Genomic DNA, 17,408 nt, shown 5'->3' on the forward strand with positions numbered 1-17,408 from the left:
CTTTACAATCCACTATAATAAAGAAACCCATGCCAAGATGATCGCAACACAAATATCATTAACCACTTATCACTGATTTACAGAAAACAAAGATAAAGTGCAGAGTGTAGTCAGCAAGCTCCAGGCAAGGTGTCTGGGGTCACCGGTACAAGTAGATTCTTGTGAGCCGCCACGGGCCGCACAAGGAGTTGATAATTTTAACGTTTAGCATAAGGAACACCATCAAAAGTCATAGGCACAGCTTCAATTAAATCAAGGCTTTTAATCTTCAAAACGAAAAAAACAACTTATTTGTCAGGATTAATCAACAAAAATATCTCTCTTCCTCAGAGGTAAGTTTTCTTTCAAATTATAGTCCAGTTAGAGTCCATTACAAAAGAAAGAAAAACTTTTCAGCCAAAAACAAAACTTCAAGTCAGTGCAGTAATACTGGCTTCTTCAGCAACTGAATGCTGGAAAGACAGTGTGCTCCGTGTGGTCTTTAATTGCCAGAAATTAGGCCCACTATCCCACCACGTAACACGGGGCAAACCCCATTGCCTTAGCATACCATAGTATGCTTTTCTCCAAGAGAAAACACAAGTGAGCTTTCAAAAAGGAAAAACCAAAACTTCAAAATAAAAGTCCTTGCTTAGCTTCAGCATATAGAAAATGCACTCTTTAGCATGAGTGAGCATTATTCAGTTCTTGAGACAAGGTAGGCAAAACAAACTTGCAATAAACTTCAGCAACATTCAGATACTTGCTTTTGTGAGGCAAACCTCCATAGGAGCATTCTCAGGAGCCAGCACAGCACTAGCTTCAGGGCTTATTTCCAACTCCATGGCAAGCGGTTCCTCACACAGACTGGAAGGTACTTCTTCTCCAGCCTCAGTAAACTCCATGGACTCTGGAGTTTGGCTGCTATCAGGAGCTCCCAGCCCTGAGCGCTCTGACCTCTCCTGCTGCTGTTCCTCTCCTGATTTTCTAGGAGCCTAGTCTTCAGAGATAGCAGCTTGCAGCCCTGCCCCCAACCCTCAGGTGGAAAGGATTTCCTGTGATTCACTTTAGGACATAGAGGGGGATGGGAACCTACCACTGCTGCTCTCTTACTCCCTCTACAGGCCCTAGAAGGAAATTCAGTCTGAGAGACAGAAAATGGTGTATAAGGCAGATTATGGACAGGGTCTGGATTAGCACTGGGACCTGTGCTAGGGACACTCCTAGCAGGCATAGTCTGCTTATCACAAGAGTCATCATTGCTATGATGAATGATAGTAACATCCAATCAAAACTACTTAACATTAGCATTCACACTTCGTCACTTTCAGACAACATTCTAAAAACTATTGCTACTAATAAACCAAAGACACCAATTGAATGGAACAAATGTTTGGCCGCAGCTTTATTTATAACCCCAGCTTTAAACATTTCAACAATTAATTATTCAGGGATAGCAGCTTGCAGCCCCGCCCCCAACCCTCAGGTGGAAAGGATTTCCTGTGATTCACTTTAGGACACAGAGGGGGATGGGAACCTACCACTGCTGCTCTCTTACTCCCTCTACAGGCCCTAGAAGGAAATTCAGTCTGAGAGACAGAAAATGGTGTATAAGGCAGATTATGGACAGGGTCTGGATTAGCACTGGGACCTGTGCTAGGGACACTCCTAGCAGGCATAGTCTGCTTATCACAAGAGTCATCATTGCTATGATGAATGATAGTAACATCCAATCAAAACTACTTAATATTAGCATTCACACTTCGTCACTTTCAGACAATATTCTAAAAACTATTGCTACTAATAAACCAAAGACACCAATTGAATGGAACAAATGTTTGGCCGCAGCTTTATTTATAACCCCAGCTTTAAACATTTCAACAATTAATTCTTATCTCCATAACATTCCATAACTGTCAATGCGGCTAGTCAACATACCCCCTCTTTTCCCCACCCTTCCCCCATGAGTCATTCAGTGCTGAAACTAGCTCATCCCCTCAGGCAAATCTTTGCCACTTCACCCCAGTGCATGACCCACGGTATCGTCAGGTCACACTCCCCCAACTCATGGCGGTGACGCCCATGAGTAAACCATTTCATTATCCCATCACATGTCTTTAACTTCAATTCCAGCCACCTTCAAAATTATCTTCAATGTTTTTTGCACACTTCACTCCCCTACTGAGACCGCCCCCTTCCCCCCCCCTCCACCTCATCCTCTTGCAACCTCATAAACCCTATCCACCCCATACAACCAAAAACAGGGAGGGAGGGAGGGAAACAGTCAATCAATCCCTCTACCCCCACATCTACCCACTTCCACAACCACCCCACAAATGAATTATGCCGCCAAAAACTTCTGTTCTCAACATTCCATCTCTTTCCCCTTCTAACCAATCCCTATCCTTCCTTCCCATATCTTTATTTTCCTAACAATTCTTTTCACACAATCCCCACCCTCTCCTCATCCCTCCATATTCTATATCACTTCACCATCCCCGCCTCACCCCAACTTCCTAAACTTTTTCCCTCAGTTCCTAGGCTCAGCTAATGTTAAGACCCTACCCGTCTAAACTGGCAGGGTCCTCGTACTTTTCTTCCAGGAAGTATGACACAAATCCTCTATAATAAAACCCTAAGTGTGCATGCATACTTAGGATGGCGTGTTCCCTGACAGCATGATGTGTCCCTCCATGCTGAATTCCATTTTCAAACACGGAGGCAAGTAACACACCGCCCTCACTCACCGCCAGAGAATCCGCTGCTGCCGCTGATTCCATAGGTGTCAGAACGAGGGGGGGGCACTGGAGCTCCTGCTGGCATCTACTTCTCCCCCTCCTCCCTCTTGCCTGCTCACCTGCCCGCAGTGTTTAACTTCTTAGAAAAGCACTGCGCCGTGCTACCGCTGGCCTTGCCATCTTCTGTCCACTGTGGCCCACCCTCTGACAACTTCCTGTTTCCACTAAGGCTTGCCGCAGTGGACAGAAGACGCCGAGGCCAGCAACAGTGCTTTTCTTTGAAGTTAAACACGGCGGGCGGATGAGTAGGCAGGAGGGAGGAGGGGGAGGAGTAGATGCTGGCAGGGGTGCGCTACAGAGTGAGGGAAGCGGGGGGAAGGGAGAAATGGATGTGGAGGAGGTAAGATGGGGAGAAGGAGAGAGATTCAGGGAGGGGACAGAAGGGGGAGGGAGAGATATGGACAGAGGAAGTTAGAGAGGGAGAGATGGACATGAGGTTTGTGCCGGTGGGCCAGAAGGGGTGCTGCTGGAAAGGGGGAGCAGGGAAGAGGTGCTGCTAGACAGGGGGGAGATAAAAGGAAGGGAGTAGGCCTGCTGCTGGACAGGGGGAGCAGGGAAGAGGTGCTGCTGGATAGGGGGGAAATAAAACAAAAGAAGAAGGGCTGCTGCTGGACAGGGGGAGCAGTAAAGGGGTGCTGCTGGACAGGGGAGAAGTAAAACGAAGAGAAAAGGGCTGATGCTGGACAGGGGGAGCAGGGAAGGGGTGCTGTTGGACATGAGGGAGGTAAAAGAAAGGGAGAAGGGCTACTGCTGGACAGGCGGAGCAGGCAAGGGGTGGTGGTGGACAGCCGAGGAAAGAGAGAGACAGAAAAAAAGAAAGACAAGCAGACAGAAAGCGTCCAAGGAGAGAGAGAGAAAGAAAGACAGACACACACATCTATTCTAGCACCCATTAATGTAACAGGCTTAAAGACTAGTAAGATACAAAAAGCAGGTCTACTGTATGTATTTGTTTTTCAGATGTTATAACTTACTCTTACTTAAGGGTGGAGAAGCTGATGGGCTCCGGGACACCTGGGCTCTCGCTCTTTCTTGCGCATAGCTTTCGATCACCTCCTTAGGTTGGCTAGCTGTTGCAGATGTTCCCATGGGCTTTTTCCTGCCAACTAAAATAAATGTGACACCAGCGCTAAATCCCCTTGATTTTCTGCTTTATAAGATTACCATATATTTAGTCATGCATAATCCAAGCCTTTTTCCACACAAAGCCTGAAATACTGTTCTCAGAGTGTAAGTACATGAATACCCTTTCCCCACTTGCATTTTTAGAAGGAATTTGACACATACTCACTGGTTGCATCTAAGGCAGAGATTAAGTACCGTAAATGCCTAAAATCTCATTCATATAGGGCTCAATTCTTGAGTCCCCATTTGCCACAGTTTTGCTAAATATGCCGTTTTGGTGGGAGACTCTTTGCATGTATTATCGATATGAGAAAATGCTAGCAGAGAAAGTGAATGAATCCCCAAAATTCATAGGAATCTGGGGTCCATTTGATTATTTTGTTAGACAGCTTTAAAAGTATTCTTGAACCTGCCAAAATAAAGATTTTACATTTTACATACAAATCCAGAGAGGGAGGGAGGGAAGGAAGGGGGATGTTTATTTTGTGTTTCATATATAGTACATAAGTGCTTTTAAGGAATGTTATTGATGTCTATTTTGTTGCACTTTCTGTAAGATGTTATTACAAAATCTCATTCATATAGGGCTCAATTCTTGAGTCCCCATTTGCCAAATAGTATATTCTATCATAGTTTTGCTAAATAATAACTGTGTATTCAGAAGGAGGAAGAGGTAAGGGCTCTTGTTTTTGACAAAAGCATTCGACAATAACTTGAAATAAGAAATTCAGGCCACCCTAGAACCTTATTTTATTTATGTATGTAATTCTATTTATTTACCACCTACCATTTCCATACTTCGAGCGGCGTACATAATAAAATGATTTGCAACTACAATATCAAACACAGGACAAAATAAACTATAACAAATTAAAGTATATGATAAATTTATGTTCAGAGCATGTGAGATTACAATGTGAGATAGGCTTGACCATTTTCTTATCAATACTAAAATCTCCAGTCATTCTTTAGGAATTGGGCAAGAGACTCCATAGTCGGTTTGTACAGTAGTGTTATAAAATAGTATATAATGATTTTAGATTTTGCAGGTTTCTGTGTTCTTCCCTGTTGCAGTTAAATTTTTTAAAACAATATGTGCAGTTCTATTAAAGGATAAACCAAGGCATAGCAGTTGTTGCCAGAGAAGGCCCCACTTTCACATTACTCCAAAGAATTAAATTTTATTTCTCCTGGTATTTTACAGGTTTTTTCTTTTCTTTTCTTTTTTTTTATCAGAGGAAATCATAAATTATAGTTTATTTCTAAAGTACATTTGCTGCAGCAAAAATGTGGAACAAGTTGCCAGGTATTATGCGGTTATACAGGATAAGAAATATGGCCAGTTTCACAAGGCACTTAAAACATATTTGTTCGTGTAGGCATTTATGAGTTAGTTAGTTTTTGTATATAGTGCTGGAATACTATGAATATGAAGAAATAAGTGAAGAAAATAGATATGTGGAATAGTTGTATTTTGTTCTCATTTAGAATGTGATGTTTGATATTTACTTTTTTATAAAACTCACAGGTTTCAAGCAGGTGATACATTTTTAAAATAAATAACTAACATTAGAAATGTCAACAATATTTTTTATGTTGTTTCAGACCATATTCATATGAAAATGGCAGGATGAAACACAATTTTTTTCATTTGTTTTGTATCATTAATACTTCAGTGACCGTGAATGTTGAAAAACCGTGAATACTGTAATCGGTATTCCTCCTCCTCTCTTGCTTCATCCCCAATATTTTTTTTTTTTAAAGTTGCCTTCTACCTCCAATCTCATGCGCCTCATCAGGCCACAGAAGATACCACAGTTTGGTGCTGACCCTTAAGGTTTCCCCGCGAACATGTGGATAGGGTAGGGGACTATAGAGCAGTGGTCTCAAACTCGCGGCCCGGGGGCCACATGTGACCCGCCAGGTACTATTTTGAGGCCCTCGGTATGTTTATCAAAATCACAAAAGAACAATAAAACAGTTTCTTGATCATATGTATCTTTACCTATAAATTACAATATTATTATTAAGACTTAGCCAAAAGTAAGATTTATAAACTATGAGTTTTACCTCATGCAAAATTGTCATTTCTTTAATAAGACATTAACTATTTTTTTCTGAGGCCCTCCAAGTACCTACAAATCCCAAAATGTGGCCCTGCAAAGGGTTTGAGTTTGAGACCACTGCTATAGAGGGAATGACAAACAGATAAAGGTATGCACTCTTACAAATAAGTGTGCACTCTTTCAGAAAAAATGCATTACTAGTGTGCACAGTTCACAAAAACTGCACACTATTTACAAAGAAGGTATACTCTGGCCCAATAGTATACCTCATTTGCCATGTCGATGCCCAATCCTCAAGCCTGATTATGTCACATTGCAGATCTTCGCAATCCCCCTGTGTCCTCACTACTCTGAATAACTTCATATCATCTGCAAATTTAATCACCTCACTTGTCATACCAATGTCCAGATCGTTTATAAAGATGTTAAAGAGCACGGGTCCAAGCACCGAGCACTGCGGCACCCCACTGGTGATGCTCTTCCAGTCCAAGTATTGTCCATTTACCCCCACTCTTTGTTTCCTATGCTCCAACCAGTTTTTAATCCATGTGAGTATTTCACCCTCGATTCTATGGGCCCGATATTAAAAATGATATAGGGGGGGCGCTGTTGAGCCCACGTGTGATGGCAGCTTGAATGTGGTGCTCCTGCACCCGAACGGAAAATCACAATTTGCAGCGCTGCGTCGGCGCTCAGAACCGCTTTAAAAATTAAGAACAGGCAAGTTCCAGGTGTCCCCATTCAGAATCGCTACTTTTTGCTCGGCGAAATGGCAGACAAAAAGGTAAATAAGCGTCACAAACCGGACCCCCCGTCGCCCTCTAAAGTACCGTTGCCGGGTCCCGATTCCGGAAGTGCTTCAGAGATACTAGCTGAACTTCGGGAGTTAAAAAATTTAGTCTCTGACACTAAAGCTGCAACGGAGGAAATAAATGAAAAGCTAACTACCCTGACTACTGACTTTTCACTGCTCCAGACCCGAGTTCAGACTCTGGAAGACAAAATGGAGTCCACATCACAGCACATGGCTGAGCTGAAAGCTCATACAAGGAAAATTGCCTTCCTAGAGTCAGAACTGGAAGATAATAATAACAGGTCACGTCGCTGCAATATTCGTCTACTTGGGCTTAAGGAAGGATCACATGACAACAATTTGGTTACATTTCTGGAGGATTTAATTCCAAAACTGCTGGACCTTACCTTCACACGTGAGTTTGAAATTGAAAGGGCACACAGAGTACCTTCTGCTAAAAATCCTAATGACCGCTTCCCTCGACCGGTGGTTATTAAACTCCTCCGTTACCAGCATGTCTTAGACATTATGCAGCGTGCTAAAATCAGAGCACCTATTAAACACGACGGAGCCACCATTCTTTTCCTGCCTGACCTGAGCAAAACCACGGCTGCAAGGAGAAAGAAACTGCTCTCATATCGGCCTCAATTAAAGCAGCTCAACGCTAAATTTGGCATGTTATACCCTGCTAGGATGAGAGTCACTCTCTTCAATCAAACCAAAGATTACACTAACCCAGAGGATTTAGCAGCTTTTATTGAATTGCAGTCTCCTACCCCCATTCACCAGGTTTAACCACTACACTGGGGCTGTTTTCTGAGCCATCTTGTCTGTATTATGGTATCTTGCTGATTGCAATAGTTCATTAATTGTTCTGTCTCTTGTTCTGATTTATCTCTCATTGCTCATTGTTTATTACATCATGTTGTTCTTGTTTATTCCACTGCATATATTGTACTGTCTCATTCATATGGGTGCTTCGCTTTCATAGCTGCTGTTTCACTCTCACAGTGCACATGTGTTTCGCAATGTTTGACTTTAGGTCATTTCTTAGATATTTTGGTCCTTTACTGTCTCAGGCACTGCAGTATATTAACTTGTCTTTTTTCCATAGGTTGTGCAACAGATATTTACAATTATTTTATATTACTGCCTCCATGAAGCTTGTATGTCTCCAATTTTCTGTAAATCCATATACACACTTACATGACCCTTAAATGTATATCCTTAAATACTAAGGGGCTTAATAACTCGATTAAACTAAAGAAAATACTGCTATACCTTGAACAACAAACACCTGATATTATTATGCTACAAGAGACCCATCTGGACAGTGTGGCCTCTGATAAAGTCAGATTCGGGTGGTCTTTGCCTGCATTTTACTCCCCTGCCATAGAGAAAAAGGGTGGGGTGTTGATTCTAATCCGTAACAATCAAAATATCAAAATTATCGCCTCCTCGCATGATCTCCAGGGCAGATGGGTCAGAGTTCTGATTGAACACGGAGGTCGGAAAATAACTCTGTTTAATGTATATGGACCAAACATAGATTCACCCGAGTTCTTTAATGGAATCTCTTCATCGATTTTACAGGACTCTGATTCCCACCTGTTATTGGGAGGCGACTTTAACCTGGTTTTGAACCCTGAAATTGACAGAAACTCCCAATTCAAATACAAAAAATCTAAAGCGTGGTTTGCTCTTCATCACATGATTACGGATCTACACTTAGTGGACATTTGGAGAACTAATCATGGCGCTGATAGAGGCTATACATTCTATTCCAATCCCCATATGTCATACTCTCGTATAGATTATTTCCTACTTGATAGAGCCTTGTGCGACTCTGTTAAAGCAGTTGACATTTTACCCATATCTGTATCAGATCATGCAGCCATTTTACTCCAACTCCAGTGTAGTACGCCCCAATTACCACACCGACAATGGCGCTTTAATGCCTCCTTGCTCCAAGACCCTCAATTTAAAATTGATGTGCGCAAGGCTATTGAGGAATACTTCTCCTTCAATACCCCGGAACATACCTCCTGGATTACCTGTTGGGATGCTTTCAAAGCATACATCAGAGGGGTCATCATTTCTTACACAGCGCGTTTACGTAAATCACAGACGGAAGCTACCCTTCAGATGGAACGTGACATTACGGATCTGGAAAAAGTTCATCAACAGGATCCGTTGGATGTCCCCACTCTCACCCGACTAGCTAAGGCTCGTTATGTATACAACTCAATGCTCAGTAAATCAGCTGCTAAGTCGGTGTTTCAACAATCAGCCTCATACTTCGCCGACAATAACAAGTGTGGACACTTGTTAGCTTCTTATTTAAAGAAGAGAGCAGATAAAAAGAATATAGTTGCTATTGAGCTGGAAAATGGGGTCACTTTAACCACCAACCAGGACATCTCTCAAGCCTTCAAGTCATTTTACGAGAAGTTATACACTTCAGAATTGGATAATAATGAGAACGCTTCAAAATTTTTGGATACTTTACCTCACCCTACCCTATCCCAAGAGGACAACATACCACTGGATGAACCCTTGACTGTATCAGAACTTGATCACGTGATTGAAGACATGGCTTCCCACAAGGCACCCGGACCTGATGGTCTAACAGTCGAGTTCTACAAGGAATTTAAGGATGTACTTCACCCCCATTATCTACAATTTCTTAACTCAGTCATTGAGTCTGGGCAAGTGCATGGGTCATTCACTGAAGCTCACATCATTGTCCTCCCGAAACCTGATAAAAATCCTCGCTCAATAACGAATTACAGACCCTTATCTCTCATAAATGTTGATGCGAAGATATATGCCAAACTCCTTTCTAACAGGTTACAGAATGTAATAACCTCCTTGGTCAAGTCGGAGCAGAGTGGTTTTATCACTGGGAGGTTTTCCTCTGACAATTCTAGAACCTTTTCACACATCATTGCACAATCTCGTAATCATCATCAAGATCTTATTGCGGTGGGGCTGGACGCAGAGAAGGCCTTTGATCGTGTGGAGTGGGCTTTCCTATTCAGAGTCCTAGCCTGGTATGGATTCTCAGCGAATTTCATCAAAAAGATTAAGATCCTTTACTCATCTCCATCTACCAGAACTTTTATAAATGGAACGTTGTCTTCCACATTTCACCCGACACGTGGTACCCGACAAGGCTGCCCCTTGTCCCCACTACTGTTCGATCTGGCGCTGGAACCTCTGCTCACCTCCATCCGTACCAATAGTCTCATTGAAGGGTTCAAAACCAATGAAGCCGAAATCAAAATCTCGGCATATGCCGATGATATACTTCTATATATTTCTCCTCCATCCTTTCCGCACCTACTCACAACAATCACGCAATACTCCGCGTTGTCTGGATACAAATTAAACATGAATAAAACGCTGGTTATGCCTCTCAACTGTCCAGAGGTCAAGACAGATGTGGAATCATATGGAGTCCAATGGTCCGCTACTACAATGAAATACTTGGGAGTCTACTTTGGACCCACCTTGGAAGAAACTATACAACTCAATTCTGATTACTTATTACGCATAGCCCGACATACAACATCTAAATGGTCTCCTCTCAACCTCTCTTGGTGGGGCAGGCTGGAATCGATACGCATGATGATTGTTCCCAAAATCAACTATGTTCTGAACATGTTACCATTCTATTTACCTCGCTCCTTCTACAAGAATCTAGACTCTATTCTCACGCTATACCTCTGGAATAAGAGACAGCCTCGAATTGCTCTAGGTAAACTCAAATTAGCGAAGATGGAGGGGGGGGTGAATTTTCCAGATTTTTATAAATACCACAGTGCATTTCTCATTAGACATTGGTCTCAAGGTCATGCTGCTAACAGATCTCCAGATAGACCTGGCTGGATTGATTTGGAAACGTGCCTGTACGGGGTGTCACGCATGAAATACCTTCCTGGACACAACCTATCTCGCCTAGATAAAGCGGATTACATACTTATGTCCTACAAATCCGCTATACATACCCTAGATAGCATACTGCCTCATAGCTGGGAAACTTCTTCTCTAATACCGATTTGGAACAACCAAAGATTTTTGATCCAAGCTAAACCTTTTTGTTGGCCTATATGGCAGCAGAGGGGTATTGAGACGATCAAGGACTTAACTGATGCGAAAGGATGGATGTCCTTTCACGAACTCGTAGCTGCCAGAGACATCCCCAACAATCAATACTATGCATGGCTCCAACTCACTCACTGCCTACGGGCCGCCCTTCCAGATCTTCAGGTCCTAGTTGATATACCGAGCCTAAGTACGCTTTTGGATAAATCCTCTGTGTTCAACTACAAAGCCTCTGTATGGTATAAGTTGATTCAAACAGCCTCTGACAAAGACCCCTTGTCTTTTGAAATTAAATGGCAACATGTATTAAACTTACCTTCGGATGCCATCGACTGGCCTAAGATTTGGCAAACATTCCACAAATCCATAAGATCAGCTTCTGTTCTACAGTCATTATTCTTCTTGTTACACCGTGCTGTCTGGACCCCTCAATTATCACACCGAATAGATCCATCTACTCCCTCTAAATGCTGGTCTTGTGACAATGATGATGGGTCTTTAGAACATATGTTATTCAACTGTAAACACCTTGGGATCTACTGGAACAAAGTGTGGGGCACAATCTGCTCTATCTTAGACATTTCAGAACCTCTCTCTCTCAGAACCCTTATTTTAATGTCTCATAGTTTGACCGCTCCACTAGACAAGCATAAAGGCTCTCTCCTGACAATCATGCTGTCGTTAGCAATCCAAAATGTTCTTTTTAGTTGGAAACATTTGGAAAATGTTGAATACTATACTTGGTGGAATACACTGTGTCTTCATAGTAAATATGAACGAGTTATAGCAGAAAAAAATAATGCCCTAGTAAAGTATAAGAATGTCTGGTCTCCCATATACCATTACTGTTTGAATGAGTGAATTGATATTGTATATTCTTATTGAATTCATATAGCTCTTCCGCCGCTAGAATCTGATACCTCTCAACTGCACTTCCTTAGATGAGATATTTCTTGTCACCTCCTGCTTTACTTTGATAGTATGCCTACTCGATACTTGACTTCAATGTTGTTTTCATGTACATGGACCATATACTTTCTAATGTATTTATGTTGTCTTTTGTATTATGTTTTTGGAAACTTAATAAAACATTTTTGAACTAACAAAAATGATATAAATGGTCAGGAGAGGCTCCTGACCATTTAAATTACCTGTCCGAGGCTAATCAGGCATTTTTAGAGGTACTTAACCAGATAGTGATGCTGAAAATTCCTGGTTAGCAACCAAGCCAAAACCAATTATTTTGAGGGCATTCTAGGAGCAGAGCCAGTACTTAGCTGGTTAAGTGACAATCGGTTGGACTGCTAGATGACCGAGGGATAAAAGGGGAAGACAAGGACATAGCGGAGAGATTAAATAAATTATTTTCCTTGGTCTTCACTGAGGAAGATCTGAGGGAGATACTGGTGCCAGAAATTGTAATCAATTCTGATGAATCAGAGAATCTTATATAAATCTCTGTAACACTGGACGATGTAATTGGTCAATTTGACAAACTGAATAGTAGCAAATCACCTGGACTGGATGGTATACATCCCAGAGTGCTGATAGAATTGAAAAATGAACTTGCAGAGCTATTGTTTGTAATTTTTCTTTAAAAAACAGCATAGTATTGAAAGACTGGAGGGTGGGCAATGTAATGCTGATTTTTAAAAAAGGTTCCAGAGGTAAAATTATAGACTGGTGAATCTGACATTGGTGCCCGGCAAAAAGGTAGAGACTATTATAAAAAACAAAATGACAGAACATATACGTTAAGCTTGGATTAATGAGAGAAAGCCAACATGGTTTTAGTCAAGGGAAATCTTGCCTCACCAATCTACTGCATTTCTTTGAAAGGGTGAATGAACATGTGGATAAAGGTGAACCAGTTAATATTATGTATTTGGATTTTCAAAAGGCATTTGATAAAGTACCTCATGAATGACTTCTGAGGAAATTAGAAAATCATGGGATAGGAGTTAATGTCCTTTTATGGATTGAGACCTGGTTGAAAGACAGAAAACAGGGAGTGCGTTTCAATGGTCAATAATCTCAATGGAGAAGGGTAAATAGTGGAATTCTCCAGGGGTCTGTGATGGGACAACTGCTTTTCAACATATTTATCAATAATCTAGAGTTGTTAAATCACATGAGGATTGTGAAAAATTGCAAGAGGACCTTGTAATGGCAGATAACATTTAATGCAGGGGTGTCAAAGTCCCTCCTCAAGGGCTGCAATCCAGTCGGGTTTTCAGGATTTCCCCAATGAATTTGCATGAGATCTATTAGCATACAATGAAAGTAGTGCATGCAAATAGATTTCATGCATATTCATTGGGGAAATCCTGAAAACCTGACTGGATTGCGGCCCTCGAGGAGGGACTTTGACACCCCTGATTTAATGTGAGCAAGTGCAAAGTGATGCAGGTGGGAAAGAGGAGCCCAAACTATAGATATGTGATGCTGGGTTTTGTGTTAGGGGTCACTGCCCAGGAAAAGGATCTAGGTGTCATTGTTGATGATACATTGAAACTCAGCTCAATGTGTGGCAGCTGCTAAGAAAGCAAATAGAACGTTAGGAATTATTTGGAAAGGAATGGAAAACAAAGATGAAAATGTTATAATACACTTGTATCACTCTAAGGTATGGCCTCACCTCGAATACTGTGTGCAGTTCTGGTCGCCGTATCGCAAAAAAGATATAACGGAATTAGAAAAGGTACAGAGAAGGGCAACAAAAATGATAGAAGGGTTGGGTCGACTTCCCTATGAGAAGAGGCTAAAGTGGCTGGGGCTCTTCAACTCGGAGAAGAGACGGCTCAGGTGTGATTTGATAGAGGTTTATAAAATAATGAGTGGAGTAGAAAGGGTAGATGTGAATCGCTTGTTCACTCTTTCCAAAAATACTAGGACTGGGGGACATGTGATGAAGCTACTAAGTAGATTTAAAACAAACCAGAGAAAATATTTCTTCGTGTAATTGAACTCTGGAATTTGTTGCCGAAAAATGTGATGAAATCAGTTAGCTTAGCGGGGTTTAAAAACGGTTTGGATAATTTCCTATAAGAGAAGTCCATAGGCCATTATTGAGATGGCTAGGGGAAATCCACTGCTTATTCCTAGGATAAGTGCATAAAATCTGTTTTACTACATGGGATTTAGCTAGGTTCTTGGGACCTGGGTTGATCATTGTTGGAAAAAGGATATTGGGCTTGATGGACCTTTGATCTCTCTCAGTATGGCAAGTCTTATGTTCTTATGTACCCCCCCCCCCCCCTTTTACTAAGCTGTAGTAGAGGTTTCTATCACTGTCCGGGGTGCTATATTCTCCAATGCTGTTCTGACATTCATAGAATTCAATGAGCATTGGAGCAGCATCAGAGCATTTAGCACTCTGAGCTGCAGTAGAAATCTCTACCGTGGCTTAGTAAAAGGGTAGTGGAGTGGGGTTAAGCAGCTAAGATAAACAGATAAATAGGACCACATAAAAGTCAGTTCTATATTTATGTGGTTCTTTATAGCCAAGTAAGTGCCAAATAACACACTTAACCAGCTATGTTTTCACTAGCTCCCTATACTTGAAAATTCAATTCCAGAACCCAGACATGACCTGGCACTGAATTTTTGGATATAACACCGGTGGAGGTCAGCCAGGGCAGGATTAACCAATAGGCCCAGTAAGCACGTGCCTAGGGGGGGCCCAATGAAGGAGGGCATCAACATTGTTTTTTCCAAACGGCGATGGGCCTCTCCAGCATCGATTGGCAACGCAACCCCCCCGATCGACAACGCGGGCCCCTCTTGATTGGCAATGCGGGGCCCTCCCCGATCAGCAACACGTCCCCCCCCATCGACGGAAAGTAAGACAAGCAAGGAACACTGGTAAGAAAGGCAACGGGAACTGTAATTTTGCCAGCGGTGCTGCTTGCCTAAAGCTTCCCTCTGACGCAGCTTCCTGTTTCCGCCTGGGTGCATGGTGGGGTTTGGCGGGGCAGGGGGCCCAGTGTACTTGTGTGCCTAGGGGCCCTCGACAAATTAATCCTGCCCTGAGGTCAGCAAAATGCTGATCGCCGCTAGCTGAATATTGGACCCTAGGAGATTGATTCATGGTAATTGACTGCATTGTTTAAAACTAATTGAAATGTTATTTTTTTTAAAATAGCCGCTAGTTGTGGTTAGAGGCGGTACAGGACTTTGACTTCACTAAGCGCCACTGGCTGTGGTTCTGACATGAACCTAGGTGCTGAAAATATAGTCCTTTGAAACTCTGGCCTACCTTTCTGGTGCCTAGGGTCCTGCCAAGCTGCAATTCTAGAAGTGATGTCTGTCAGTGATTGACACGCGGCAGGTGCCTGTTTTGCAAGCATCTGCCATGACAGACGCTGCTTCTACAATCAGCCCCTGAGTATTTATTGGATAAACACTGGGAAAAAACCCCCACCACATCTGCTAATACTGTCTCAGCCCTTCACTGACTTATCTTGTGTCCTCCACTTAGGGCTCCTTTTACTAAGGTGTGCTAGGGCTTTAATGCGCAGAATAGCGCGCGCTACATTGCCGCACGCGCTAGACCTTAACGCCAGCATTGAGCTGGCATTAGTTCTGGAAGCGTAGCGCGCAGTGTAACACGCGGTCATTTCCTGCGTGCGCTAAAAAAAACGACAGCGCACCTTAGTAAAAGGAGCCCTTAGTTTTTGGGCCTATTCTATGCTGGCAACTCCCACATGACACAATCATACATGTTTTCCTCAAGAAAAGTTATCGTGTAATAGAACCTATGGTGAAAACCCCTCCCAATAAATACCAATTTTTTAACATTCAAAGATCCCCAAATTAGCCCTATTTGCAATGTATAAACATCTCGAAATAGAAGCCCCACTTTTATCTTATTGATCTAAGGCAATTAAGTTTTGGAGAGCATGTGAGGCCATCTTGGAACCGAAGTGTGGGCAACATTTGGTTGCTTTCTTGCTTCAATTTTCCTCTGTGATACAAAGCATCTCACAGTCACCACGATCATTTACCTTTGTTTCCGGAGAAAATCATTGTAGTGATTTTGCATATCCAAAAAGGCAAAAAGATATTTATAGATAGTATAATAAGGCAGATAATGTATTTCACAGCATGAAGCCCAAACAGTCCCAAATGCCTAATTATATGCTCATTATTAGCTGTCATTTATTCTACCACGGACAACCTTTCCAGACTCAGAAATTCATTTTCAGTATTCAGTCAACCCTTCAAAATAAGTATTCATTATCAATTTAGGCAGGCGTGATTGCTTATGCCCCCTACAATGTATTGACATAGAATATACACATTAGCATATAAAATCACACCAGGATATATACTTGTAGGTTAAACTTTGTCAACATCAAAAAAACAACCCAAGCTACTTTCAGTCCATTATGCCCTTCTGCTCACTAATTAGGGGGCTCACCATTGCATATACATGGGTTGCCTGCTACATCTTCAAGCTAGGCCCCCATTCCGCATCCGTTGCATGAACTTTCTGGCATCTGATGTATTCCCCAGGTAGGTGACTCTTCATGGTTACATCTGAAATACATACTCAAAAAACCCCAGCCTATATAGCATCCAAACTATGCCTATACACCCCTAACTGCCCCCTCCACTCCAAAGCAGAACAAAGACTCAGCATTCCTGTAGGGAGATCCCTCCAAATGAGTATGGCGTACAAAAGATCCTACATCCATTTCCTATCTCAGCTATGGAACCAACTACCCAGCCCACACAGATCAGGTTGCTAGACTCACTAATGACCTAAAGACTTTCCTAATCCGCCAATCGGGCCATTAAAAACTGCCTCCTCAATATACTTCTCCTAGTACCCTTCTCTATGACCAGTCTGGTCTCTAGAATAAGCTCTGTTATTGTCTACTATAACCTATTTGTTGTCATGACTAGTCTGTTTTTAAACAATTGTGAATGTCTACTTGTAACCCGTTCTGAGCTTCTGGGAGATACTGTTGATTACCGCATACTCCTTGGTACACTATCCTCTCTGGGATTTCAAGGTTCTGTTCTTTCCTGATTTTCATCCTCTCTCTCCCATCACACTTTCAGTGTATGAAATGGGAGGGATCCTCTTCCACTACTATCCCACTCTCAATTGGGATACCTCAGAGCTTTGCCTAAGACCTCTCCTTTCTCCATATATACATAGTAACATAGTAACATAGTAACATACATAGTAACATAGTAACATAGTAACATAGTAACATAACATAGTAACATAGTAACATAGTAACATAGTAGATGACGGCAGATAAAGACCCGAATGGTCCATCCAGTCTGCCCAACCTGATTCAATTTAAATTTTTTTTTTTTTTTTTTTTTCTTCTTAGCTATTTCTGGGCGAGAATCCAAAGCTTTACCCGGTACTGTGCTTGAGTTCCAACTGCCAAAATCTCTGTTAAGACTTACTCCAGCCCATCTACACCCTCCCAGCCATTGAAGCCCTCCCCAGCCCATCCTCCACCAAACGGCCATATACAGACACAGACCGTGCAAGTCTGCCCAGTAACTGGCCTAGTT

The 17,408-nt window shown here is 42.2% G+C and overlaps 1 protein-coding gene across 2 annotated transcripts in view; it reads right to left on the bottom strand.

The window, feature by feature from the left end:
- The window catches only part of RP1 (RP1 axonemal microtubule associated), a 627,806-nt gene that overhangs the window by 377,590 nt on the left and 232,808 nt on the right, over positions 1-17,408 (bottom strand). For both annotated transcript variants that reach the window (XM_033933654.1, XM_033933653.1), the window contains exon 17: positions 3,752-3,883. In XM_033933654.1, coding sequence (XP_033789545.1) covers positions 3,752-3,883 — 132 coding nt within the window. The remainder of the gene's footprint in view (positions 1-3,751; positions 3,884-17,408) is intronic.

The sequence above is a fragment of the Geotrypetes seraphini genome, chromosome 2 (genome assembly GCF_902459505.1).
Source record: "Geotrypetes seraphini chromosome 2, aGeoSer1.1, whole genome shotgun sequence".
NCBI classification, from domain to species: domain Eukaryota; kingdom Metazoa; phylum Chordata; class Amphibia; order Gymnophiona; family Dermophiidae; genus Geotrypetes; species Geotrypetes seraphini.